This window comes from Ammospiza nelsoni, chromosome 30, assembly GCF_027579445.1.
Source record: "Ammospiza nelsoni isolate bAmmNel1 chromosome 30, bAmmNel1.pri, whole genome shotgun sequence".
Classification (NCBI taxonomy): Eukaryota; Metazoa; Chordata; class Aves; order Passeriformes; family Passerellidae; genus Ammospiza; species Ammospiza nelsoni.
Window position 1 is genome coordinate 4,743,142 of NC_080662.1, and position 27,924 is coordinate 4,771,065.

General features: G+C 57.9%; 1 protein-coding gene across 2 annotated transcripts in view; it reads right to left on the bottom strand.

Moving 5' to 3' along the window:
• BMP1 (bone morphogenetic protein 1) overlaps positions 1–24,458 on the bottom strand; it is a 30,832-nt gene extending 6,374 nt beyond the window's left edge. For both annotated transcript variants that reach the window (XM_059490729.1, XM_059490730.1), the window contains exons 1-15: positions 24,235–24,458; positions 12,599–12,712; positions 12,381–12,527; positions 12,179–12,296; positions 10,910–11,088; positions 10,689–10,794; positions 10,214–10,338; positions 5,898–6,013; positions 5,604–5,706; positions 3,369–3,485; positions 3,149–3,294; positions 2,154–2,349; positions 1,955–2,080; positions 1,695–1,855; positions 258–438 (exon numbers count right to left, since the gene is read on the bottom strand). In XM_059490729.1, the coding sequence (XP_059346712.1) occupies positions 258–438; positions 1,695–1,855; positions 1,955–2,080; positions 2,154–2,349; positions 3,149–3,294; positions 3,369–3,485; positions 5,604–5,706; positions 5,898–6,013; positions 10,214–10,338; positions 10,689–10,794; positions 10,910–11,088; positions 12,179–12,296; positions 12,381–12,527; positions 12,599–12,712; positions 24,235–24,373 (2,074 nt within the window). In that variant the 5' untranslated portion in view covers positions 24,374–24,458. The remainder of the gene's footprint in view (positions 1–257; positions 439–1,694; positions 1,856–1,954; positions 2,081–2,153; positions 2,350–3,148; positions 3,295–3,368; positions 3,486–5,603; positions 5,707–5,897; positions 6,014–10,213; positions 10,339–10,688; positions 10,795–10,909; positions 11,089–12,178; positions 12,297–12,380; positions 12,528–12,598; positions 12,713–24,234) is intronic.
• Positions 24,459–27,924: the final 3,466 nt, after the last annotated feature.

Below are 27,924 nucleotides of genomic sequence, written 5' to 3' on the forward strand. Positions count from 1 at the left end.
GTGCTGCCAGTAGTAACCCTTTGTGGCTGAAGGGTTTTGAGACCAGGAGCTGCACCCCCAGTTATGAAACAGGAGCCAATTGTTTCCCAAAAGAGGATAAAATCCCCCAAAATGTGCTACCAGCCTGGTTTTCTGTGGCTGGATGGTTTTGGGGCTGCACTCCCGTCGTGGCCAAGGGAAGCGTTAGCGGCGTTTTGGGGGGCCTGGCTGGGTGAGGGAGGGCAGGGGGTGCCCATGCTGGGGCCAGGCAGCTCTACCTGAGAAGAAATGGGCTTTGAAGCCCTTTTTGGAGACGGTGTTGTCGGACTTGAACTCGATCCTCATGTTGTTGTACTGGGAGGTGATGACCTCGGGCTTCTCGGCGCCGCAGAACTTCCCGTGCAGCTTGGAGTCGGCTGTGAGCCCGCTGCGCACCTCCACAAAGTCATATTTGCACACCTGGGGGTGACACGGGGCTGGGGACACCGTGGTGCCACCCTGGGGGCCACCAGCAGCCCCTGAGAGCACCCCCAGCCCTGAACCAGGAGCCAACTGTTCCCCAAAAGAGGAGAAAACCTCCCAGAATGTGCTGGCAGCAAGGCTGCCCGTGGCTGGAGGGTTTTGGGATTGGGGGCTCTGAAGTAGGAGCCAATTATCCCCAAAAAGAGGAGAAAACCTCCCAAAATCCAGGCTACGTGTGGCTGGAGGGTTTTGGGACTGGGGGCTCTGAAATAAGAGCCAATTGTCCCCTAAAAGAGGAGAAAACCCCCCAAAATGTGCTGCCAGCCAGGCTGCCTGTGGCTGCAGAGTTTGGGGCTGTACCCCCAGCTCTGAATTAAGAGCCAATTGTCCCCTTAAAGAGGAGAAAATCCCTCAAAATGCGCTGTCAGCCAGGCTGCCTGTGCCTGGAAGGTTTGGAGACCGGGGTCTCCATCCCCAGCTCTGAATTGGGAGCAAATTGTCCCCTAAAAGAGGAGAAAACCTCCCAAAATGTGCTGCCTGCCAGGCTGCCTGTGGCTGTAGAGTTTGGGGCTGTACCCCCAGCTCTGAATTAGAAGCAAATTGTCCCCAAAAAGAGGAGAAAACCGCCCAAAATGTGCTGCCAGCCAGGCTGCCATGGCTGGAGGGTTTGGGGACTGGGGGCTCTGAGGTAGGAGCCAATTGTCCCCGAAAAGAGGAGAAAACCTCCCAAAATGTGCTGCCAGCCAGGCTGCCTGTGGCTGTAGAGTTTGGGGCTGTACCCCCAGCTCTGAATTAAGAGCCAATTGTCCCCTTAAAGAGGAGAAAATCCCTCAAAATGTGCTGCCAGCAAGGCTGCCCATAGCTGGAGGGTTTTGGGACCAGGGGCTGCACCCCCTGTTCTGAAGTAGGTGCCAATTAACCCCTAAAACATGAGAAAAACCCCCAAAATGTGCTGCCAGACAGGCTGCCCGTGGCTGTAGAGTTTGGGGCTGTACCCCCAGCTCTGAGTTAAGAGCCAATTGTCCCCCAAAAGAGGAGAAAACCGCCCAAAATGTGCTGCCAGCAGGGCTGCCTGTGGCTGGAGGGTCTTGGGGCTGCACCTCTGGCATGGGTAAGGGGTGGCATGGGGGGCAGAGAGAGGCTGCTGCCCTGGCATGGGTAAGGGGTGGCACGGGTGGCAGAGAGGAGCTGCACTCCTGGCATGGGTAAGGGGTGGCACGGGGGGGCAGACAGGGGCTGCTCCCCCCACTCACATCGTTGCCCTCGGTCTCGAAGAAGTCGAACTGCAGGGAGATGCGGTACTGGGTGGGCGCCACCAGCTGCCAGATGCAATTCTTGTTGGGGGGATACTCCTTGGGCCACCCCGGGCTGGTGATGGAGCCGTTGAGCTTGGTGAGGAACCCTCCGCAGGCGGCTGCAGGGCGGCACCACCAGCGCCCGTCACCTCCACGGGGCTGGGGGCGCCACAAGGAGCACGGGGCGGGTTTTGGGGGGGTCTCATGGGCTCACTCACCCTCGCAGCGGCGTTTATCAGATGCCAGCTCGTAGCCAGGGTCGCAGGCACACTTGTAGCTGCCCAGGGTGTTGACGCAGCGCTGCTCGCAGCCGCCGTTGTTGGGCCGGGAGCACTCGTCCATCTCTGGGCAGGGCACAGGGGGTGAGCGGCCGGGGGGCTGCAGCACCCCCTGCGCCCCCCTGAGCTCCCCCCAAACCTTTGAAGAAGTTGACGGCGAAGCCGGCCTTGTTGATGGAGCCGTCGGACACGAATTTCATCCAGAGCTTGTTGGAGGTGCTCTTGATGTCGTCGGGTTTGTCGTAGCCGCAGTAGCGGCCGATGAGGCTGCTGGAGTCGCTGCTGCCGTCGCGGATCTCCAGGTAATCGTAGGCACAGCTGTCGTGGCGCTCGATCTGGGGAGGGGGACGGTGCCACAGTCAGAGGGCACAGAAAGGTGTCACAGGAAGGTGCCACAGTAAGAAAAACGTCACTGTAAGATGGCCAATAAGATGTCACAGTGAGAAAGGTGTCACAGTAAGGTGTCACAATAAGATGGCACAGTAAGAAAGATGGCACAATAACATGGATGTCGCAGTAAGGTGTCACAATAAGGTGGCCAGTAAGATGGCACGGTAAGAACAATGGCACAGTAAGATGTTACAATAAAATGTCACAGTAAGATGTCACATGAAGATGCCACAGTAAAAACGATGGTGCAATAAGATGAATGTCACAGTAAGATGTCACAGTAAGATGGACAGTAAGGTGTCACTGTAAGAAAGATGTCACAGTAAGAAAGATGTCACAGTAAGGTGTCACAGTAAGATGGACAGTAAGGTGTCACAGTAAGAAAGATGTCAGAGTAAGATGTCACAGGAACATGTCACAGGAAGATGTCACAGTAAGACAGATGTCACAGGAAGATGTCACAATATTATGTCCCAGTAAGATGGCATGGTAAGGTGTCACAGTAAGGTGGCACAGTAAGGTGGCACAGTAAGATGTCATAGTAAAGTGTCACAGTAAGGTGTCACAGTAAGAAAGATGGCACAGTAAGATTGCACTGTAAAGTGTCACAGTAAGAAACATGTCATAGTAAGATGGCACAGTAATTTTGAATCTGCTTTTAGAGGAGCTCCTTTGGGGGTTCTCTCCCAAATTTGCCCTGAACCAGGACACCCCTATTTCATTTGTGGGGAGATGCTGACCCACCTCGAAGGACTGGAAGGTCAATCCCACGTGGTAGCCCTCGGACACGGTGATTTTCCAGATGCACACCTTGCTGGGCCGGTAGTCATCGGGGTAGTTGGGGGACTGGATGTGGCCGTTGTCCTTCTTGACGTCCCCCCCACAGATGGCTGGAAGGGAGGAGCAGCAGCCTGAGCCCCCCCGGGCCCCCGGCCGCCCCCTGGGCCCTGCTGCTCCCCCCTACCTTCGTAGACGGCGAAGAAACCTTTGCCCACCCAGTTGCTGCTGCTGCGGAACTCCACCCACAGGCGGCTGTCGGTGGAGATGATGGGCTCGGGCAGCTTGTTCCCGCAGAACCTGCCTGGGGAGGAAGGCGTGCTGGGCTGCCGTGCTGGGACCCTCCTCTTCCTCACCGCCACCTGCTCTTCCTCATCACCACCTCCTCTTCCTCACTGCTACCACCTCTTCCTCACCGCCACCTCTTCTTCCTGTTCACCATCTCCCTTTCCTCACTGCCATCTTCTTTTCCTCACTGCCACCTCTTCTTCACCACCACCTCCTCTTCCTGCTCACTATCTCCTCTTCCTCACTGCCGTCTCCTCTTCCTCACCGCCACCTCCTCTTCCTCACCGCCCCCTTCTCTTCCTCACTGCCACTTCCTCTTCCTCACTGCCATCTTTTCCTCACTGCTACCACCTCTTCATCATCACCAGCTCCTCTTCCTGCTCACCACCTCCTCTCCCTCACTGCCCCCTCCTCTTCCTCACTGCCATCTCCTCTTCCTCAGCACTATCTCCTTTTCCTGGCTGCCACCTCCTTTTCCTCATTACCACCTCCTCTTCCTCACTGCCATCTCCTCTTCCTCACCACCACCTCTTCCTCCTCACAGCCACCTCCTCTTCCTCACTGCCATCGCCTCTTCCTTGCCCCATCCTTCTCTTTCTCATCATCACCTCTTCCTTTCTGCCGCCTTGTCTACCTCACCATGACTTCCTCTTCCTCCTCATCATGACCTTCACTTCATCACCACCACCTCCTCTTCTTCCTCACCACCTTCTCTTCCTCCTCACCACCTCCTCTTCCTCACCTCCACCTCCTCCTGGTCCCCCTGCTGTCCCTTTCCAGCCCAAAGCCAAAGGCTGCTTCTCCCTCCACTCCTCCCCAGTCTCCTCTGGCTTTTCTGGCTGTTTCACGTCAGCTGCTGATTCCAGGGGATTTGGGAATCCTGGGGTTTGGGGAACATCCAGCTCATGGGATGGGGCTGGGATCTTGCAGTGTCCCTGGGGAACACCACAGGGATGGGACTGGGACCCTGGAATCTCCCTGGAGAACATCACAAGGACTAGAATCTCCCTGGAGAGCATCACAGGGATGGGACGAGGACAAGGACACTGGAATCTCCCTGGGGAACATCCCAGGGACAGGACTGGGATCCTGGAATCTCCCTGGGGAACATCACAGGGACTGGAATCCCCCTGAGGAACACCGCAGGGATGGGATGAGGACACTGGCATCTCTTGGGGAACATGACAGGGACGGGACAAGGATGCTGGAATCTCCCTGAGGAACGTTACAGGGATAGGACCAGGGCCCTGGAATCTCCCTGGGGAACGTTACAGGGATGGGATGAGGACATTGGCATCTCTTGGGGAACATCACAGGGATGGGACCAGGATGCTAGAATCTCCCTGGAACCTCCCTGGGGAACACCCAGCTCTTTGGGGTGGAATCAGGACCCTGGAATCTCTTGGGGAACATCCCGGGGATGGGACCAGGATGCTGGAATCGCCTTGGGGAACATCACAGGAATGGGACAAGGACGCTGGAATCTCCCTGAGGAACATCACAGGGACAGGAATCTCCATGGGGAACACCCAGCTCCTCAGGGTGGGACTGGGACCCTGGAATCTCCCTGGGGAAAATCACAGGGATGGAACCAGGACACTGGCATCTCTTCAGGAACATCCCAGGGATGGGACTAGAATCTGGAATCTCCCTGGAGAACACCACAGGGATGGGACCAGGACACTGGAATCTCCCTGGGGAACGTCACAGGAATGGGACTAGGATGCTGGAATCTCCCTGGAACCTCCCTGGGGAACGCCCAGCTCCTTGGGGTGGGACTGACATCTCTTGGGAAACATCACACTGACATCTCTTGGGAAACATCACAGGGATGAGACCAGGACCCTGGAATCTCCCTGGGGAACACCCATCTCCTCGGGGTGGGATGGGACACCGCCACTCCCTGAGGACAGATGTTCCAGCCAGCCGGATCATCCAGCCTGCTCTCACTGGCCTGGGCTAAACTGGAAGCTCCGTTCACCTCAATAACCCCTCTGGGGGGTAATTCCCCCCTCCCCAGGAGTCTGGAACAGCAGGCAGGCAGGGAGGGGGTGAGGGAATCCCCTGGTCCCCTGCCAGCCCCGGGGTGGCACCGGCGGGCAGGAGGGGCGGGCAGCAGGCCCCGGGTTGTTACCTCGCAGCGTGGCCTTTCTCCAGAACCCGTCTCTCACCTCCACGTAGTCGTACCAGCACAGCCGGCTTCGGTACAGGTCCAGGGTGGTGAAATTCAGGATGATCTAAAGGTGGGAAGGAGCAGGAGGAGCCTGGGGTGAGCTCCCCCCGTGCCCCATCTGCCCGGAGCCGGGGGAACCTGGTGGAACCCAGACCCCATGAGGGATGCTGGGGGTCAGAACACCCCAGAACAAGGCTGGGAGGAGGAAGAGGAGGGCTGGGAGAGGGCGGGAGCCGTCACCCCAGCAGTCAGTACCTTCTCTCCGGGGGTGACCGAGATCCTCCAGACGCAGTGCATGTGGGCTGAGTATCCATTGGGGAATTCCGGGGAGGAGAAGTTGCCCTGGCTGTCCTGGAGCGTCTCCCCACAGGCTGCAGAGGGAGAAAAGCGGGGTTCAGACCCCCCAGAAAAGCGGGGTTCAAACCCCCACTATTCACTGTCCCCTCATCCACTAATAACCCCAACACACCCCCTATAACAACCAACCCCATCCCAAAGCCATAACCAACAATGCCCCAACTACCCCAAGCCTCTGGATGAGGATCCGCTGCCAGTGACACTGGTTGCAAAAAATGCATGTATTTCACGCATGGCTTTTTGCAAATATTAAAATGAATATTGTATGTGTTGTGTTAGAAAGTGATGCTGTATTAATTCTCTTAAGTACTGTGTTAAATATAGTTTTAGGTTACAAAAAATGTTAAAATAGAAATGATGCTATGTAAGATACTTTTTTTAAAGAAAGGACTTGCACTGAGATAGCAGCCACAGGACACCTGAATTTTTCAGAGAAAAAGAATTTATTGCCCTCTTATCAGAAGAAATGAACTTCTTCCCACCTTGAAGGCTCTGTTAGGATTCAGAGGAAGAAGTTGACACTGCCCAGACAGAATCCTGTGTTTAAATGGAATTTATGCATCATGGATGAGGTGTATGAATATGCAACAGGTTATTGTTTTTAAGGGTTAATCCTCTGTTAACGTGGGTCCTTTTTTGGGCTCGTGCTGCCCAGTAAAAGGTACCCGGACATCCATAACTCTTTATCTTTATTGTCTCATATTGTCCTAATTCAAATTGTCCAAATTATTATTATTCTAATTGTATTACTATTTTTATAACCATTTTATTACTATTAAACTTTTAAAGTTTTAAAAACAAGCGATTGGCGTTTTTGACACTGAATAAGCAAACACTACCAACATCCCCCCTAAATAAACCATAACAAGCACCAAAGAGACAAAAGAGACCCCCAAACTCACGAGTCAACCTCACCCTACAACCAGCACCCCGTAGTAAGGGCGTTAGCGTTCAGAAACACAAAATCACAGAATGATTCTATGCAGGTGCTTTTATTGAAGAGCTCTGGGTGTCAGAGGTACAACCCCAAATCTGACTCCGACATGGGTTCAGGATGAACACGTTTTTAGATTCTATCGTTATATGACTTTCATGTTAATTATTCAACTTATATTGTTCTGTTGTATACATAGATTTCATCCAAACATGGGCTCCTCGTGGCCCCCTCAAACTTCTAACATAGTTTTCCATGATTCTTCTTACGATTAAACAATAATTATATTTAATTACTAAACAATCATCACATCTAACAATTATATCATTTATCGTATACTGCTTACGCAGGTGCAATTTCACATGATCTGGCAAACACAAAGCCTAACATTTTCAGAGTCTATTTTTAACATTTTTCCAGAGCCCCACTAAGTTTAGCTTCTTTCTAATTCCCCGAATTTTATGATTTTAAAACCTTTTACTATCAAGGGTGTTTTGTGGAGATATAGCTAAAAACTCTATAACTTTTGTGACAATTGTAAAGCTGGGATGTTTATTACAGCGCTGGACGCATGTGGGAATTGTTCCCTTAAAATGACATTTATACCTCTGGGAACTTCAGGTCCCTTTTTATCTCTTTCTCAGGTACACATGCATAAAATTTCACAATAGGTTGTGAAAGGGACAAGATGGGCACCACGGTGCTGGTACCTGTGTTTTGTGGAGATAAACAAAACTTCACAATTTTGTGAAAGTTGTAAAGCTGGTGTGTTTATTACAGTGCTGGACGCATGTGGGAATTGTTCCCTCAAAATGATATGTGGGAACTTCAGGTCCCTTTTTATCTCTTTCTCAGATACATATGCACACAATTTTACAAGAAGTTAGTATATATATTCATTTTTACTAATTTCACTGACATTTGCTGCTAGTTCTTCTTTATCAAAAAGAATTCCCAGGTCAGGCTGAGCTGCTCTCACAGCAGTGTCTGTCTCTCTCTATCACCTTCTGTCTCTCCCCCTTATCTCTGTCCTTCACTGAAGCAACTTCACTGAGCTTAATTTCTGCAGTCAGGCTAAATAGCTATAGTTTCTAACGACACACTCAACTCAAAAATGTACATTTCACCTAAATCAAAACAGATTTTCACCCTAGAAAATTTTCACTTTGCTTCGAGGCGAGGGCTTAGATGCATCCCCCAGCAGCAGCAGGAGCATCACCGCCTTCACCCTCACCCCAGCGCCCTTTTCCCACACAAATCCCCCAAATAAACCGCATCACCGCCACCCCCATCCCTCGCTGGAGCTGCTCCCGGCCCCGTGGCTCCCCTCCAGGCTCCTCCCGGGCCGTGCCACGCCGCGGGGCCGGGCTGGCTGCCCGCGCTCCGGGCAGCTCCCGCGGCTGGAGCCGGCCCAGCGCTGCCATCTGGGAGCCACATGAGGCTGCGCCCCGAGCTCTGCGCCCCCCTCCCCACCGGCCCGCTCGGATGAAAGGTGAAACTCTCCAAAAAAATCCCGCTTGAAACCTGGGCTCGCTGCCTTTTTTTCCCTTTACGCTGGAAACAAAAGAAGGGGACACTTGTGAGCCTTTTTCGAGGCCTTATAAAAGGCTCCTCCTTTTATAATTTTTTTTTTTTTTTTTTTTTTTTGCTTTTCCCCGCTCCAAACTAATCACTTTTCCTGCTCCCCTGAAGGCGGCACGGCCGTGGGGCCCCTCACAAAAGGCTTCCCTCTGTTCCAGGCTGCTAATTAGTCGCTGGAATTAAGCGGGAGCGTGCGGGAGCCAAACTCCTTGCAGATGTTGGCAGCGCAGCCCCGGAGCACGTGCCTGCCGTCGGGGGGGACTCGTGCCAGACACCCCCTCCCCGCTCCTGGGACAATGCCACCGCTCGTGGTCACAGCCCCGGAGCCCTCCAAGGTGACAACAGAGCTCTGCTGATCGTCTGCTCCAGCCTCGGGGAGATTTGTGGGCTCTGATGGGACCAGGATGCTCCCAGAGCCGTCCGAGGTGACAGCACAGCTCTGCTGGTCATCTGCTCCAACCCTGGGGAGATTTGTGGGCTCTGATGGGATCAGGATGTCCCCAAACCCCTCTGGGGACAGGGGTGGGATGGAAGAGGCTCTGAGGAGGCTCTGAGAAGGTTGTGGTCCCCAAGGGTGCTTGTGGGGTCAGAGGATGCTCTCAGGAGATGTTCTGCTCTCGGGGGAGTGGTCTGTGGAGGATTTTTCAGGGGGATGCTCTTGGAAGATCCTCTGGGGGTGGGGGGATGCTCTTCCCTTGAGGGATTCTTTTGTAGGAATTCTCCAGGGAGATGCTCTTTGAAGGATTTTTTTCTTTGAAGGATTTTTCAGGAGATTTTTTTGGGAGATGCTCTTTAGACGATGCTCTTTGGGGGATGTTTTTTAGGGGACTTTTTGGAGGATGTTTTTTGGGAGGTGCTCTTTGGGGGATGCTTTTGGGGGATTTTCTTGGCTGATGCTCTTTGTGGGATTTGTTTGGGGGATGTTTTTTGGGAGATGCTCTTGGAGGAGGGTTGCTCTTCCATTTAAGGATTTTGTGGGGGGGATGCTCTTCCCTTGATGGATTCTTTAGTAGGAATTTTACAGGGAGATGCTCATTGTAGGATTTTTTGGGAGATTTTTTTGGGAGATGCTCTTTAGAGGATGCGGTTTGTGGGATTTCTTTGAGGGATGCTTTTTGAGGATCCTCTTTGGGGAATTTCTTTGGCCAATTATTTTTGGGGATGCTTTTGGAGGATGTTTTTTTGATGGCTGCTCCAACAAGAGGCTCTGGAGAGGATTTTTTGGGACAATGCTCTGGGGGGGAGTGCTGTGATTAAAAGGGATTAAAAGGGACAGTGGTTCATCCCAAATGGAAGCAATGGTGAAGTCAGGATGAGCATCCACATTTCAAGGCTTTCACATCCCTTCCTCACCGCCTGAATCACGTCACCTTTCCCCACTCTGTGTAATTTCCATATCTCCTGGAGTCTCCATCCCCAGTGAAGACCCACAAATTGTCTGTGCACACCCAGGGCTCTTTTCTTGCAGGAATGAGAAGAGAGGGGAGCTGAGGACACCCTCACACAGGCAGATTCTCCTCAAAGTGGATGGATGAGCACCTTGAGTGCTCTTTAGGGAGTGAGGACCCCAAAACCCCTGGAAACAGCGAATCCACCCAGGATGACACCACTTTTGCCAAGATTTGGGGTGAAACTGAGGGAAATCCAACCTGGGGGTGCTCCCATGGGTTCTCGGTGCCCTTGAGGGGGTGGCACTCACCTGGGCAGCGGTAGAGCTTGCGGGCCTGGGCAATGTCCCCTTTGCTGAGCCGTGTCCTCTGGCCGATGGCGGGCCGGACGCCGTTCACATCGTATTTGGGCAGGATGGTGTCCAGGAAGATGCCCCTGGGGCAGGAAAGGGATGAGCTGGGTGGGAATGGCCGGCCCTGCGGCCTCACCACCGGGGAAGGATGCTAAAAACAGCCTGGCTAATTAAAGCAGCCTGGCTAATTAAAGCCTGCAGGCCGGTGAGTCAGCCAGCGGGGACGTGTCCCCAGCGGAGGTGACCTCAGGGACAGCAATTCCCTGCTCTGGGAAGGGACCTGAGGGGTTCCATCCCATCCAGAACACCAATGGAAACATTTCTTGGAGGGAATTCACCCTGTGCACAGCTGCTAATCACCCTCAGGGGTTGGGGACACCATGGCATTGTCCCCAGGGTGTGAGGTGACACCAGGGGACAGCCCAGGCTGTACCTGGAGAAGGTGTTCCTGGCGTAGTGCATGATGCTGTCGAAGTCATAGGTCTCCCCCAGCGACTCCACCTCCTCAGGCTCCATCTTGAGGAAGTTGTATTCCTGCCCTGAGGAGCACAGGACGGGGGCACTGCCAGGGGAACCCCAATTTTGGCAGCAGGGATGAAGAAGAAGAGGAGAAGGAGAAGGAGAAGGAGGAGGAGGAGGGAACCTTATCCCCACCTGGCTGGATGTTCTCCCTGATGATGGAGACGTGGTCATCCCTGTCGGGGCGCGTGTGCTCGTGCCAGAAGCCGATGACGTGGCCCAGCTCGTGCACCACGATGCCGAATTTGTCGCAGTTTTTGCCGATGGAGATGGCCTGGGGTCCCCCTCCCCGGCGGCCCACGTAGGAGCAGCACCTGCAGGGGAGCAACCAGACGGTTCCTGGCTCTCTGCTGTGGACATCTGTCACAGACATCTTTTATGGAAAATCCTTTCCTTAGGATTTTTCCTCCTGAGAAGCTGAGAGGCCTCAGCAACAAAATGTAAACATTGATTATCTGCTGCTGTGGAATGCAACAGGGGCATCTGTGATTGGTCTCATGTGGTTGTTTCTAATTAATGGCCAATCACAGTCAGCTGGCTCAGACTCTCTGTCCCAGCCACAAGCCTTTGTTATCATTCCTTCTTTTTCTATTCTTAGCTGGCCTTCTGATGAAATCCTTTCTTCTATTCTTTTAGTATAGTTTTAATATAATATATATAATAAAATAATAAATCAGCCTTCTGAAACATGGAGTCAGATCCTCATCTCTTCCCTCACCCTCAGACCCCTGTGAGCACCGTCACAAATATCCTGGTGTTCCCCAGCCAGGAGAATCAGGTCCCAAAAAACCCTGGGCATGTGGGAATCATCCCTGATACAGAACCTCAGGCGTCCTGCCCACGGGAGGAACTCAAGCCTCAGCTCTGCTTGGAAACTGGGAGCGCTCAGCTTCTGGCATGGCACGGACCAGCACGGCATGGCACAGCTGCACCAGCCCCAGATCCTGCGGTCCTGCTGCCAGAGGTGCCCAAACAGCTCCCTGGAGCCATCCTTGCCCCTGCCCCACATCCCTGGAGCCATCCTTGCCCCTGCCCCACATCCCCATGGTTCTGCTGCCAGGGCTGCCCACCCAGAGCCATCCTTGCCCCTGCCCTGCAGCTCAGTTGCTCCATCCCTCCTCTCTGGACCTGAGCTCAGCGTTTGCGCCCACGCAGGGGCTCCCATTCCAGGGGAAATCCTCCTCCTAACCACCATCAGCTTGGCCAGGGCCGTGCCCTGACGTGTGAAGAAGCTGAGCTCGTCCAAACCCCTGTTTCCTTTGGCTCCATCCCTGCTGCAAGCCCGGGCTGGTGCCGCACCACCGACCTCATCCCCGGCGGCTCCAGCACCTCCTGCACCCCAAACAGATGGATCCCACCCCAAAACCGAGCCTCAAACCGGTCCCGGAGCAGCCCTGCACGTACCCACAGGGCCGGTAGGTGAACACGATGTAGCTGTCCTCGTCGTTGCGCTCCAGGAAGGTGACGCAGGTGTGCTTCTCCCAGTGGCGCATGGCCTGCCGGAAGATGGCTCGCTGGCTGCCTGCGGAGGGGCGGCAGGGGGGAGTCACTGAGGGGAAACTGAGGCACGGCGGGGCCTGGTGCCCCTCGCTGGGCTGTCACTCACCGCTGAAGTTGCCGCTGATGACATAAGGGATGACCCCGTCCGGCCACACGCGCTCGGGCCGGGACGTGGCGGCGCGGCGGCTCCGGGAGCGCTGCCGGCCCCGGCGGCGCCGAGGCTGCCCCGGCCGGGGGCTGGTGCCGTTGGTGCCTGTGGGGATGGAAGGGTCAGCAGGGCCGGGGGGAGGCGGGCAGGGGGCAATGGGGGCGGGCACGGGGTACCTGAGGAGTTGGAGGGCAGGCGGGTGATGGTGTGACGCGCCAGGTCCACCACGCGGTCCACCTGGAAGAGCTGCAGGTCCTCCTCGTCCAGGGCGATGTCACCCAGGAAGGCGGCTGGGAGGGGAAGGGGAGGTGTGAATTCTCCTTGGTGGATCCCAAATCCCATCGGGTGCCTCTTCCCAGCCGCTCCACACCTGGCAAACCCTTCCTCCCACTCCTCCTCCTCCTCTCTCTCTCCTTCAGCTGAGCGTGGTGCTGGCTGGGCTCCCCCCACTCCCCAGCAGCTGGAGCCAGCCCCACTCTCACATCTGGATCACATAAAACCCATCCATCACTTTCTAGAGTTTCTATTATTATTTGTCTTGCAAAACCGCCTTTTTCCCCCCCTCCCCGCGGACTTTTGCTGGCTTTAGAACCCCCTTCCCTCCCGGCTCTTGCCCCGCCAGCCCTGAGCGAGCTCCGAGAGCCCCAGGATGCTCCAAGCAGCGACCTCTGAGCCATGCGGAGCTCTGAGCGGAGCCATCTGGGCCGGGAAGCTCCCGCTGTGCCCGGAGCCCGCAGGAGCGGGGCCGCCGTCTGCCGGGACCCCCCTCCTCCAGCAGCACCGCGGGGCTGGAGGACACAGCCCTGCTCAAAACCCTTCCTCATAACCCTTCCTCCTCTTCCTCTCTGTCGTTCTCAGTGGCTTGGGGCCGCGGCTCCCGGAGCTTGACCAGCCCCGAGCCCCGGGGAAACGGGGCTGGCTCCGGGGCTGGGGGTTCCTCAGCGGTTTTGGGGTACCTGGGGAGAGCAGAGGGTGCCTGGAACCCCCTGGAACTCGGGCAGCGATGGGGAATGGGGTGGCCGGAGCAGCTCCGGGGAGGAGGGCGAGCGGAGCCAAGGTCGCGCTCCAGGCAGTTTGCAAATGGATCCCTAAAGAGCCACTAATTATGAAGGCGAGGCGGGACAATTAGGATAACCCCGAGAGGTCCGGAAAGCCGGGGATCAGAGGAGCAGGCTGGATCCCGTCCCTTTGCACGGCCCCGAGCCCAAACCTCGCTGCAGCGGGGGTGTGGAGCGCTTCGGGGAGAAACAGCCGCGTTTTGGGGTAAAACGGCCGCGTTTTGGGGTGAATCAGCCGCATTTTGGGGTAAAACGGCCGCGTTTTGGGGTGAATCAGCCGCGTTTTGGGGTGAATCAGTCGCGTTTTGGGGTGAAACAGGTGCGTTTTGGGGTCAATCAGCTGCGTTTTGGGGTGAAACAGCTGCGCTTTGGGGTGAAACAGCCACGTTTTGGGTGAAACTGGCGTTTTGGGGTGAATCAGCCGCGTTTAGGGTGAATCAGCTGCGTTTTGGGGTGAATCAGGGCCGTTTTGGGGTGAATCAGCCGTGTTTTGGGGTGAATCAGCCACGTTTTGGGGTAAAATAGCCGCGTTTTGGGGTGAATCGGCCGCGGTTTGGGTGAATCAGCAGCGTTTTGGGGTGAATCAGGGCCGTTTTGGGGTGAATCAGCAGCGTTTTGGGGTGAATCAGCCGCGTTTTGGGGTGAAACAGCCACGTTTTGGGGTGAAACAGCGGCGTTTTGGGGTGAATCAGCAGCGTTTTGGACAGAAACAGCCGTGTTTTGGGGTGAATCAGCCGTGTTTTGGGGTGAAACAGCCACGTTTTGGGGTGAATCAGCCGCGTTTTGGGGTGAATCAGCAGCGTTTTGGGGTGAATCAGCCGCGTTTTGGGGTGAAACAGCCACGTTTTGGGGTGAATCAGCCGCGTTTTGGGGTGAATCAGCAGCGTTTTGGGGTGAATCAGCCGCGTTTTAGGCTGAATCAGCTGCGTTTTGGGGTGAATCAGCCGCATTTTGGACAGAAACAAACGTGTTTTGGGGTGAATCAGCTGCGTTTTGGGGTGAAACAGCTGCATTTTGGGGTGAAACAGCTGCGATTTGGGGTGAATCATCCACGTTTTGGGGTGAATTAGCTGCCTTTTGCGGTAAAACAGCCACGTTTTGGGGTGAATCAGCTGTGTTTTGGGGTGAATCAGCCGCGTTTTGGGGCTGTCCCCAGCACTGACCGCTGGGTGAATCCCATCGGGGGAGGCTCCGGGGTGGAGAGCAGACCTGCGGCAGCGCCGAGGGAAGCGCAAACAAGCCGGGGCCGGCACCTCCCCTGGCAGCGACCTGCGGCTGGCACGGCCAGGCTGCAATTTGAGGGCAGAGCAGAGGCAGGAGCCGGCCCCGGCCTCCCCACACCCTCCCGGGGCCGGCAGAGACGTGTCCGAACGGGCAGTGCGGGGGAGGACCGGGGCCGGGGAGCAGGACGAGCATCCCTTGCCAAGAGCTGCGTGGAAAGACAAGGGAAAGTAAGCTCGCTTACAGCCCAGCAAGCGCCAGCGGAGCCAAGTGATATGGAAACCATATGTGAGGGATTTGGGAGCCGTGAGAGAGCCGGGCAGGCCGGCCCGGGGATGGAGGGCTGCTCTTCCCGTGGGTTTGAGGCGGCTGGGCCCCCCAAAAACCCCCCAGGGCACAGCATGGTGGCCCCGGGGGTGTCCCCACAGCGATCCCTGCATGGACACGTCAGGGCCAAGCCCAGAGTGGTGGATTGAGAAATTCCAGGTTGGTTTGGGCTCCGGTCACGTCCTCCTCCCACTCACGTCCTCCTCTCTGTGCACCCGTGGAATGAGGTGACACGTGGGGTATTTGGGGGGGAGTCTCTGCTCACCCAAAGCCCCCAGACACCGTTAAACTCCCTGAGGGGCTTCCCTGGGGACAATGCCACGCTGCTGCCACTTGTTGGTGTGGGAGAGGTGGAGGGAACACCCTGCAAACAAAGGGGACCCCCTGGAAATGAGAGGGACCCCTGCAAGTGAGGGGGACCCTCTGCAAGCAAAGGGGACACCCTGGAAGTGAAGGGGACCCTCTGCAAGTGAGGGGAACCCTCTGCAACCTCGAGGGTCTCTTGGCAGGAGTGATCCCAGCCCACTGCTGGGCCCAGCCCAGGTTGGAACAGGAGGAAACTCCCCCCGAGGGGTCACACTGCCTTCAGGACATCCCCTCACCCCGCCAGGGCAAGGTGCCCAAGAGACCCCAAACCAGGGGACACAGATACCCCCCTGGAAGTCTCCTGGTGTCCCTGAGCTGCTGCCAGCCTGGGCTGCTCTCTGCTCGGTCACAGAGGCCCTGAGGGCAAGGAGGAAACACCTCCGAGGGGTCACAGCCCCAGAGGCACATCCCCTCACCCCTCACCCAAACCAGGGGACACAGATCCCCTCCTGGAGCTGTCCTGGTGTCCCTGAGCTGCTGCCAGCCTGGGCTGCTCTCTGCTCGGTCACAGAGGCCCTGGGGGCAAGGTCCGAGCGCAGCGGTGCCAGCAGGGCAGGGGGGATGCGGTGCCAGCGATGGCAGCAGGGAGGAGGATGCGATGCCAGCGATGCCAGCTCCAAGGCCAGGCGTGGGAGTGAAGGCGGGCAGAGGGGGATGCACGGTCCCAGCTCCATCCCTGCCGCCCCCCAGCGCAGATCTGGGAGCTCGCACGGAGCTCGCTCTGCCCCCGCCCCCCGCAGGCGGGGATGGCTCAGCCCTCCTCTGTTGTTTGACTTTTTGCGCTGTGTTTTCTTGCGGGTTCTCAGAACGCTGACGTAACCCCGGGGCTGAAGCTTTAGACAAACAAGGTTTTTCACTCGGAGCAGGGCCAAACCCCCTCAGCACCCCATGCTGACCCCACAGGCACCTCCTGATCCTCCTGGGTCCCTCTGCTCCCTGCCCGGGATGCAGGAGCTCAGCATCCCCATGGCAAGGTGAGCAGTGCAGGGTCCGACCTCTCTGGTGTCACTGGGGTTTGGGATGAGCCTGACCTCGGGCCCCACCAGGGTTGGGAGCTCTGGTGCAGGAGAAATGGGATGAAATTGGTGCTGGGAAGGGGCTGGGGAGTGAACGAGATGTTCTGGGAGCTTTGGAAAGGCAAACAGAGCTGAGGAGAAGCCTTGGCAGATAAACAGTGCAGGATCACATGGCAGGGCAGCCTGGGGCAGAGGAGGCTCTGGGCAGGGTGCAGGGCAGGAGGGACCCCCATCCATCCCTGCCAGGATCCCACCAGAGATCTTCCTGTGAGGAATCACCAGGCCTTGAAGGACACTGAGCAAGAAGGACCCTCATTCCTGTGAAGAGGACCCTCATCCATCCCTGCTAGGATCCCACCAGAGATCTTCCTGTGAGAACCACCAGGCCTTGAAGGACACTGAGCAAGAAGGACCCTCATTCCTGTGAAGAGGACCCTCATCCATCCCTGCCAGGATCCCACCAGAGATCCTCATGTGGGAATCACCAGGCCTTGAAGGACACTGGACTGCGAAGATCCCACAAAAGGATGGGAAAGATCCTCCTGTGGGTCTCACCAGCTCCTGAAGGACACTGAGGAGTGACCCTCATCCATCCCTGCCAAGATCCCACCAAAGATCCTCCTGTGGGTCTCACCAGGCCTCAAAGGACACTGGGCAGGAAATCCTCACCCCTGTGAAGATCCCAGCAGTGGGTGGGAAAAATCCTCGTCCTCTCATTCTCCTGTGGGTCTCACCAGGCCTTGAAGGACACTGAGCAAGAAGGACCCTCATTCCTGTGAAGAGGACCCCCATCCATCCCTGCCAGGATCCCACCAAAGATCCTCCTGTGGGTCTCACCAGGCCTCAAAGGACACGAGGCAGAAAACCCTCATCCCTGCCAAGATCCCATCAAAGAATGGGAAAGATCCTTATCCTCCTGTGGATCTCACCAGGCCTTGAAGGACACTGTGGAGGGACTCTCATCCCTGTGAAGATCCCACCAAAGATCCTCCTATGGGTCTCATCAGCTCTCAAAGGACACTGGGCAGGAGGGACCTTCATTCATGTGAAGATCCCACAAAAGGTTGGGAAAGATCCTGATCCTTGTGTGGGTCTCACTAGGCCTTGAAGGACATTGAGGAGGGACCCTCATCCCTGGCAAGATCCCACCACAGGGTGGAAATATCCTCATCCTCATGTAGGTCTCACCAGCTCTTATAGAACATTGAGCAGGGGGGATGCTGATCCCTGCCAAGATCCCACCAAAGATCCTCATGTAGGTCTCAGCAGCCCTTGAAGGCACTGGGCAGGAAGGACCCTCATCCCTGTGAAGATCCCACCAGAAGGTGGAAAGATCCTCATCCTCCTGTGGGTCTCACAAGGCCTTGAAGGACACTGAAAAGGGACCCTCATCCCTGTGAAGGTCCCACCAAAGGGCACCAGGTGGGAAGGACCCTCATCCTTGTGCAGCTTGGAGGTTCCAAGCAGGAGGGACAGGAAGGATCCTCATCCCTGTGTGGGTGCCAGGAGCCCCCAAAGGGCTCTGTGCAGGGTGAGCAGCATCAGCCCAGCCCAGGGTTCCCTCAGCAGCTCCATCCCAGCCATCCCAAACCCTGGCGAGTCCCGAGCATCCCTCGCTGCGCAGGCAGGGTTTGGGATGTGGAAAGAAGCAGGGACCGAACCTCTGTGCCCCAACCGCGACCGGGATGGAAGTGAAATCTCCAATAGCTGCATCCCGGGCTGCAAAGCCACGGAGCCACTGGAGCAGCGTCCTCGGAGCCCTTAAATATGCGCGGAATGCTCCTCGCACCGCCCCTCGCCCCCGCACCCGGCCCAGCTGCGCGGCCAAACACCCGGGGCCGCGGCCCGGCCAAGGGGGGACCCTCTGCTTTGGGGGGTGCCCTCAGCCCTGGGGGTCTGCGCTGACCGCGGTGGGAGGGGATGGAGGGGGAAAGATGAGGAGCATCCAGCGGTGGAAGGATGAGGAGCATCCCGGGGTTTTGGGGCTGGGGGAGCAGCACTGCAGGGAGACCTCCGGGACAGACGGAGGGGAAGCAGCACCTCTTGGGGACAGACGGACGGGAAGCAGCCCCTCTTCTGCCCCCCCCCGGGACAGACGGACAGGATGGAGGGGAAGCAGCCCCTCTCTGGGACAGACGGAGGGGAAGCAGCGCCTCTAATGCCCCCCAGCACCGGTACAGCCCCTCTCCTGTCCCCGGGGACAGACGGACGGGGAAGCAACCCCTCTCCTGCCCCTCTCTCACCCCCGGCACCTCTCAGCCCCTCTCCTGCCCCTCTCTCACCCCCGGCACCTCTCAGCCCCTCTCCTGCCCCTCTCCCGCCCCCCGGCACCTCTCAGCCCCTCTCCCGGTGCCCCTCGCCGTCGGCAGGACAGAGGGAGCCGCCAGCCTGTGAACGCCGGCCCGAGGAGTATTTGCTTTCCCAGAGCACCTTCCGAGAGCAGCCCGGCAGGCACAAAGCAGGAATTCAAGGCTGGGAGGCCACGCTGGGAGCCAGGCCAGATCACGGCCCCTGTGCGGGCTTGGGGAAACTGAGGCACGGGGGGATAGAGCCACTCAGCACCCCCAAAGAGCTCAGATATCCCTCACTGCCATCCCCCACCTCCTGCCTGGAGCATCCTGATCCCAGCCGGAGGTTTTGGGATGCCCAGGGCAGAGAGGCTCCAGCACAACATCCCCGGTGCGAGGGATGATCCCAGTCCCGAATTCCCTCCGCTGCAAGGCACATCCTCCCTCCGCCAACGCTTCCCTGAGCACCCGCAGCCAAATTCCCTCCCCAGCCCCGGGGCAGCGGCGTTCAGGCTCCAACCAAGCCCTTGGCCTGCTCTGGGCCATGAAATGAGCACCGTGAATAAACATCCCGGGCTGCAAACGAATTCCAGGGGCAGGAAACGTCCGTCGGAGGCAGGCCGGGAGTGGGAGGGATGATCGGAGCACTCCAGGGGAGCCTTTTCCTTCTGCCGCTCTTCCATGACAGCAAAAGGAGGAAAAGCCTCGGCGTAGAGGATGCCAAGGCTGAGGCACGGCGGGATGGAAGGAGATGTGAGCAGGGAGTGAGGTCTCCCCGCGTCCCCTCTGCAGCCAGGTCACCGAGGAAAACACATCCCGGGCCAAGAGCAGCGGTGCCTGTGCAAGGGAGAGCGGCTGCAAAGGGAAATATTTGGGAATTGCACTGCCAAGGGGATGCCGGGGGGGTTGTTGTCACTTAGACAGGAGCCTGGTGGCAGCAGGGACAGGGAATGGAGATGGGGACGGGCCCTGACAGCCAAACCCACACATGTGAGGCTCTGCTGTCCCTGTCCCTGTCCCTGCCAAAGGGCTCCCAGACCACTGGGCATCCTCCCAGGGGCTCAGGCTGCAAACGTTCCCCCTGTTGTGCTTCCTGTCCTCGCAATCCCCCCTCCCAACACACCTTAACGCCTTCCCGAGGGGTTAACCCCTTCCCTTCCCTGCTCCCGGCTCCCTGACAAACCCTCGGGATGTTCCACTGCATTCCCACACGTGTAGAGCTCGGTTTGCCACGCCAAGTTTGCCACTCAACTTTGTCACTCCAACTTTGCCACGCCAAGTTTGCCACTCCAAGTCTGCCACTCAAGTTTGCCATGCCAAATTTGTCATACCAAATTTGCCATGCCAAGTTTGCTACTCCAAGTTTGCCACACAAAATTTGCTACTCAAGTTTGCCATGCCAGGTTTGCCATGCCAAGTTTGCCACTCAAGTTTGCCACACCAAGTTTTCTACTCAAGTTTGCCACACCAACATTGCCATGCCAAATTTGCCACTCCAAGTTTGCCACTCAAGTTTGTCATGCCAGATTTGCCACTTGAGTTTGCTACTCCAAGTTTGCCACTCCAAGTTTAGCACTCAAGTTGGCCACTCCAACTTTGCCACTCAAGTTGGCCACTCCAACTTTGCCACTGCAAATTTCCCATGCCAAGTTTGCCACTCAAGTTTCCCAATCCAAATTTGCCACACCAACTTTGCCATGCCAACTTTGCCACTCAAGTTGGCCACTCCAAGTTTGCCACTCAAGTTTCCCATGTCAAGTTTGCCATTCGAGTTTGCCACACCAAATTTGCCACGCCAGATTTGCCATGCCAAGTTTGCCACTCAAGTTTCCCACTCAAGTTTGGCGTGCCAAGTCTGCCACTCCAACTTTGCCACTCCGAGTTCACTATGCCAAGTTTGCCACGCCAAGTTTGCCAGGCCAAGTTTGCCACTCAAGTTTGCCATGACAAATTTGCCACTCAAGTTTGCTACTCCCAGTTTGCCATGCCAAGTTTGCCACTCAAGTTTGCCATGCCAAGTTTGCTACTCCAACTTTGCCATTTAAATTTGCCCCTCCAATTTTGCCACTCAAGTTTGCCATGCCAAGTTTGCTACTCCCAGTTTGCCACTCAAGTTTGCCACTCAGGTTTGCCACGCCAACTTTGCACTCAAATTTCCCATGTCAAGTTTGCCACTCGAGTTTGCCACACCAAATTTGCCACGCCAAATTTGCCACTCAAGTTTCCCACTCAAGTTTGGCGTGCCAAGTCTGCCACTCCAACTTTGCCACTCCGAGTTCACTATGCCAAGTTTGCCATGCCAAGTTTGCCACACCAAGATTTCCACTCAAGTTTGTCACACCAAGTTTGCCACACCAAGTTTGCCACTCAAGTTTGCCATGCCAAATTTGCCACTCAAGTTTCCCACTCAAGTTTGCCATGCCAAGTTTGCTACTCTAACTTTGCCATTTAAATTTGCCCCTCCAACTTTGCCCCTCCAACTTTGCCACTCAAGTTTGCTACTCCCAGTTTGCCACTCAAGTTTGCCATGCCAAGTTTGCTACTCCCAGTTTGCCACCCAAGTTTGCCACGCCAACTTTGCACTCAAGTTTCCCATGTCAAGTTTGCCACTCCAAATTTGCCACTCCAAGTTTGCCATGCCAACTTTGCCACTCAAGTTTGCTACTCCCAGTTTGCCATACCAAGTTTGCCATGCCAAGTTTGCCACTCAAGTTTGCCACTCCAACTTTGCCACTCAAGTTTGCTACTCCCAGTTTGCCACTCAAGTTTGCCATGCCAAGTTTGCTACTCCAAGTTTGCCATTTAAATTTGCCCCTCCAACTTTGCCCCTCCAAATTTGCCGGCAGTGACCTCCTGCAGCCCCTGGCCAGGTGATAAGCGGGATCTCCTCTTCCCACATCTCCTCGTGATGCAGTAGGAATCTTTTTCTCCCCAGACACCTCCAAGAATCCTTAGTACGGCCACAGGCAAGCAGGATGACTCGTTATTGCCCGGAAAACTCCCTTCCAGGGTAGAAATTTCGGGGAAAGCCCAGGGCGACCCATCCTCCCTCCTCTCCCGGCCGCTTTGTTCTGCCCGGCTCTCCCCGGGGCCGCCCCGTCCTTGCCGGCCATGTGTTTCCCAGCCCGGATAAAGCCTCAGGAAGCTCCGTCTCCCCCCTGGGCACGACCCGCCGGCGTGAATCAGCAGCCGAGGCGTTTCCCAGGAGCCGGGGAAGGGAGGGCAGCGAGCAGCGAGCCCCCGGCCCCGCCGTGGCACCCCGGGCCCCCGCCGGAGGATGCGGCCGCGCCGAACGGGTGATTACACAAAGATAAAGCAGATCCCGCGATCGGCCTGAGATTTTTCCAAGGTTTTTTGCCGAGCCCTGAACCGCAGGCCTCCCGCCGGCCCCGGGCTCGGCGGGTGGATTTTTTAGCCGGCATGAATAAGTGACATATAACGGCTGGAAAATATTTTCGGGCAGCTTGACAAGTGTGACTGCAACCAGTAGCCTGGGCTGGCTACGCCTGGAAAGTGTAATCTAGGTGAAATCCCGGCGGCTGCAGAACTCCAGGCACGGCTGGGGAGCTCCTGCAGACGGCAAGGGGGGCTCAGACCCCCAGCCCTGTCCGTCTGTCCCGTGGTTGCGCCACGCAGGTGATGCTGAGTTTGGGCGAGGAGATCCCGTGGGGGTTTGGGAGAGAAAATCCCCCCAAACACCCATTTTGGGGGGCGGTGTGAGTCCCCAAGAGCTCTGCACCCCGGTGGGTGATAGAATGTTGGACAGGGGGGTTTCAGCGCCCCAGTTTAGCCAAGCACCCCAAATTGTGGATATGGGGTACAAGATGGGCTCAATCGCATCCCCCTGGTGCTGGGGGCACCCAAAGGGTCTCGGATCCCACCCCAAATGCTCATCCAGACCGGGATGAGCCCCCCCGAGCCCCGGGGCCGCTGTCCCAGCACAGCTGAGGGCACTGCGAGCCCTTCCAGCCCTTCCAGCCGCCGTTCCCAACCGGAGATCCGACCCGGATCTGACCCTGCGGCCGCTCCCGGGCACCGAGACCTGACCGGGTGAAGGCAAACCGTGGCCACGGCCGGTTCCTTCCTCCCTGATTGCCCCAAGGGCTGCATCTCCCGGCGCTTTCCCGTTTTGGCATCCTTGGGAGCGACGCGGCGGCACGGGAGGCGCTTCCCCTTCCGCTGGCGCTGCCAAGGACGGGTGGCATCACCGCGGTGGCATCGCCGGGGGTGGCCGGCGAGCCGCGGGCAGCCGGTGGCCTCAGGATACCTCTGGCATGAGGAGCACAAATCCCTCTCCCGGTGTTTTCCCTCCCTGCAGCTGCAGTGGTGGCAAAATTTTGGTGTTTGGCCGATTTTGGAGCTCGGGGAGCGTCTCAACACCCCAAAATTCAACTAAACACTCGCACGGGATGCCAGGGGGGGATCAGGGGGAAGTCAGGAGGGTGGCAAGGGGTTCTGGCTCCCCGAAAAATTGAATTTCATCATCTCAGTGCTGCGGAGCCAAACAAGGGTGAATCCCCGGCTCGCTCCATGCGTGGCAGGGCCTGATCCCCCCCCCCCCCCCCCCCGCCCCCCACCCCCGTAATTAAATTAATTAATCCCATCGGGATCTCATAAAGGCAGAACAGGAATGGGAAAGGGGCAAAACCCAGCCCCGGGAGGCGAGGGGGGGTCTCGGGGTGCAGGGAAGGGGGGCGAGGAGGGGACAGTGGTGAAGTTCATGAATCGGGGGAAGCCTCGTCCCCAGCGCTCAGCTGGAGGAAGCGGGAGCGGGGGGAAGGCTCCAGCCGGCTCTGCCCGGACGGTTTTGCAAGCTCTGCTGTTTCAGCCCGGGAGGGCAGGAAGGGAAGGATTTTTGGCCAGAAAAAAGCCCTCGTGTAGACAGAGTTATATCAACAGCCGCCTCGCAGCGCAGACAATGCCAGTACAGAGAAACGTGATCCCCCGCCAGACCCCGGCCCTCGCAGCGGGCTCAGCCCTGCGCGGCCCTGCCGTGCCTCAGTTTCCCCCTCCCCAAATCCTCCCATCCCCTTCAGGGCTCACAGGGACGCGGGGATTTGCCCCTCGCAGCACCCAGTTTGTTCCCAGCCCTTGCAAAACCTGGGGAGCAGCTCCGAACCCCCCGTCCCGGCACGGAGGGACCCCAACCCGCGGTGGCACCTCCGGGGTGTCCCGGGGGGGGGGGACGAGCTTTGGCTGCGGGCTGGCGGAGCGGGGGAAACCAAGAGGTGCAGAGTGCGGGCTCAGGGATGGGGGATGGAGTGGGGGGCCGCCATGGGGGGCTGGGGGCTCCCCGCCGCCTTTGACAGCTTTTGGCAGGGAAAGCGGGGACCCCCTGCTCCTCACCCTGAGTACAACCAGCTGCATCCCGGAGCGGGACCCGCTGCTCCCCCCGTTCCCCCGGCCGGGAGTGCCCGGGCCCGGCGCTGCGGAGCCCCGAGGTGCGTGCGGGGCACGGTCCCGCTCCCCGCGCTCGCTCCCGGCCCCCGCGCTCCCCTTTGTCCGCCCGCCCGGCCGCGCATCCCCCCGCTCCCACCGGCTTTGCAGGGGTCCTTGTAGTCCAGGGGCTCCTCGTCCTCCTCCTCTTCCTCCAGCACGTAGGAATAGTCCGGAAAGCGCAGGGCCCGGGCCAGGAGCAGGCAGAGGAGCAGCCCGCAGCTCCGCAGCCCGGCCATGGCTCCGGCCGGCGTTTTTTTTTTCCTCTCTTCCCTCTTTCCTTCCCTTCTTCGCTTTTTTTTTTTTTTTTTTTTTTTTTTTTTCCTCCTCGCTCTCTCTCCCTTCCTTTTTTTTTTTTTTCCTTTCTTTTTTTTTTTTTTTTTTTTAGGGAAATGAGATCTGGCGGGGGCGGGTTCAAGCGCGGAGCTCGGCCCCTGCTGCAGCCCCGGGCGCAGGGCTCGGAGCGGGGCCAGCGCCGGGGGGCGGCGGCCACCGGCACCGGGACCTGGCCCGCAGCCCCCGCAGCCCCCGCTGCTGCCCCTCCGCAGCCCCCGCACCGGGGCTGCCCCGGCCCGGCCCGTCCCGCACCCCCCGAGCCCCGTTTCGGATCCCCCGGTACCGACAGTGCTCTCTCCGGTACCGTCCCCATATCCCCGGTACCAATCCCGCTCTCCCCCGGTCCCGTCCCATATTCCCAGTACTGATCCCGGTCTCCCCCGGTTCCGTTTTCCCCAGTACGGATCCCGGTTTTACTCCCGTCCTGCTCCGTTTTACCGGTACCGACCCCGCTCTCTCCCAGTTCTGTTTCACGGTACCGATCCTGGTCTCCCCCACTCCTGTTCCGTTTTCCCGGTACCGATCCCGGTCCCCCCAGTCCCGTCCCTTATCCGCGGTACCGATCCTGCCGAGCTTCCCCGGTCCAGTTCCGTTTTCCCCGGTCCCCATCCCGGTCTCCCCCGGTCCTGTTTCATTTTCCCCCTACCGATCCCGCTCTCCTCCAGTCCCGTTCCGTTTTCCCCGGTACCGACCCGGTTTCCCCCATTCCTGCTCCGTTTTCCCGGTACCAATCCCGGTCTCCCCCGGTCCCGTCCCATATCCTCAGTACCGGTCCTGGTCTCCCCCGGTTCCGTTTTCCCCGGTACCGACTCTGGTCTCCCCTGATCCCGTTCCGTTTTCCCTGGTCCCGATCCTGGTCTCCCTCAGTCCTGTTTCATTTTCCCCGGTACCGATCCCGGTCTCCCCCATTCCCGTTCCCTTTCCCCCGGTACCGATCCCGCTCTCCCCCGGTCCTGTTTCATTTTCCCCAGCACCGATCCCGGTCTTTCCCGGTCCTGCTCCGTTTTCCTGGTACTGATCCCAGTCTCTCCCAGTCCCGTCCCATATCCCGGTACCGATCCAGTCTCCCTTGGTCCCGTAATGTTTTCCCCGGTACCAATCCCACTCTCCCCTGGTCCCGTCCCATATCCCCGCTACCGATCCAGTATCCCCGGTCCTGCTCCATTTTCCCCGGTACCGATCCCGCTCTCCCCCGGTCCCATTCCGTTTTCCCCGGTACCGATCCCGCTCTCCCCCGGTCCCATTCCGTTTTCCCCGGTACCGATCCCGCTCTCCCCCATTCCTGTTCCGTTTTCCCCGGTACCGATCCCGCTCTCCCTCACTCCTGTTCCGTTTTCCCCGGTCTCCCCTGGTCCCGTCCCATATCCCCGGTACCGATCCAGTATCCCCGGTCGTGTTTCATTTTCTGCCTTACCTATCCCGCTCTCCCCCGGTCCCATTCCGTTTTCCCCGGTACCGACCCGGTCCCCCCCATTTCTGTTCCGTTTCCCCCCATACTGATCCCACTCTCCCCTGGTCCCACTCTGCTCTCGCCGGTACCGATCCCAGTTTCCCTCAGTCCTGTTTCATTTTCCCCCGTACCGATTTGGGTCTCCCCTGGTCCGGTTCCGTTTTCCCGGGTACCGACCCGGTCCCCCCCATTCCTGTTCCGTTTCCCCCCATACTGATCCCACTCTCCCTTGGTCCCACTCTGCTCTCCCCGGTACCGATCCCAGTTTCCCTCAGTCCTGTCCTGTTTCCCCCGTACTGATTTGGGTCTCCCCTGGTCCGGTTCCGTCTTCCCCGGTACCGACCCGGTCCCCCCCATTCCTGTTCCGTTTCCCCCCATACTGATCCCACTCTCCCCTGGTCCCACTCTGCTCTCCCCGGTACCGATCCCAGTCTCCCTCAGTCCTGTCCTGTTTCCCCCGTACGGATCCTGGTCTCCTTTGGTCCCATCCCATATCCCGGTACCGATCCCGGTCTCCCCCAGTCCCGTTCTGTTCTCCCTGGTACCGATCCCGCTCTCTCCCAGTCCCATCCCATATCCCGGTACCGATCCCGGTCTCCCCGGTCCTGCACCATTTTCCCCTGGTACCGACCCCAGTCTCCCCTGGTCCCAAACCCACCTCCCATCACCGATCCCTCCCCCACCTCTCCGTGCACCCCAATATTTCTCCTGCCCCACTCCGGTCCCATCCGGTGTCCCCAGCCCCGCTCGTGCCACCCCTCAGTTCCCCGGTACCGATCCAGGGCCCCCCTGGATCAATCCCAGCCCCCCAGTATTCCCAGGACACAAATCCCACAATGCCAGCACCCATCTGTCCCCTTTGGTGCCACCCCGTGTCCCCCAGCACCCCAAAATCACCCAGTCCCACACCCCCTGTTGGGGTCTGGTGCCCCAAATTCCCACCCCACATTCCCCACATTTTCCAGTCCCATTTTCCCCAGTCCCATATCCCAACCCTGCCTGTCTGCTTGTTCACCCCTCATCCTGCACCCCAAATCCTGGCCAGCACCCCAAGGACTGAATGGGCACCCCAAGAGCTGGAAAAACACCCCAAGAATGGTGGGCAAGGAGCCTGGGAGGGGCATGAGCACCCCAGGAGCAGGATGAATGCAGCGGAGTGTACACCCCAAAAGCTGAGCAAGCACCCCAGGAAGGATGGCCAGGCACCCCAAAAGTGGGATGACCACCTTGGGGAGGGTGTGTGAGCACCCTAAGATCAGGATGAGCACCCCAGGAACAAGACGAGCACCCCAGGAAAGGCTGGGCAAGTGGATGAGCACCCCAAAAGCTGGGCCAGCACTCCAGGAAGGGTGACCAAGCACCCCAAAAATGGGATGACCACCCAGAGGATGGTGTGTGAGCACCCTGGGATCAGGATGAGCACCCCAAGAGCTGAAAAAACACCCCAAGAATGGTGGGCAAGGAGCCCAGGAGCAGGATGAACACCCCAGGAACAGGATGAGCATCCCAAAAATTGGGCAAGCACCTCAGGAAAGATGGCCAAGCACCCCAAAAGTTGGATGACCACCTCAGGGAGGGTAGGTGAACATCTTTGGGATCGGAATGAGCACCCCAGGAGCTGGAAAAGCCCCCTGGGAGTGGTGGGCAAGGAGTCCAGGAGCAGGATGAGCACCCCAAGAACAGGATGAGCACCCCAGGAAAGGTTGGGCGAGTGTAGGAGCACCTCAAAATCTGGGCAAGCACCCCAGGAAGGATGACCAAGCACCCCAAAACTGGGATGACCACTTTGGGGAGGCTGGGGGAGCCCCCCAAGAACAGGATGAGCACCCCAGGAAGATTGGGCGAGTGTAGGAGCACCCAAAAATTTGTGCAAGCACTCCAGGAAGGGTGGCCAGGCACCCCAAAAGTGGGATGACCACCTCAGGGAGGGTGTGTGAGCACCCTGGGATCAGGAAGAGCACCCCAGGAGCCAGAAAAACACCCTGGAAGTGGTGGGCAAGGAGC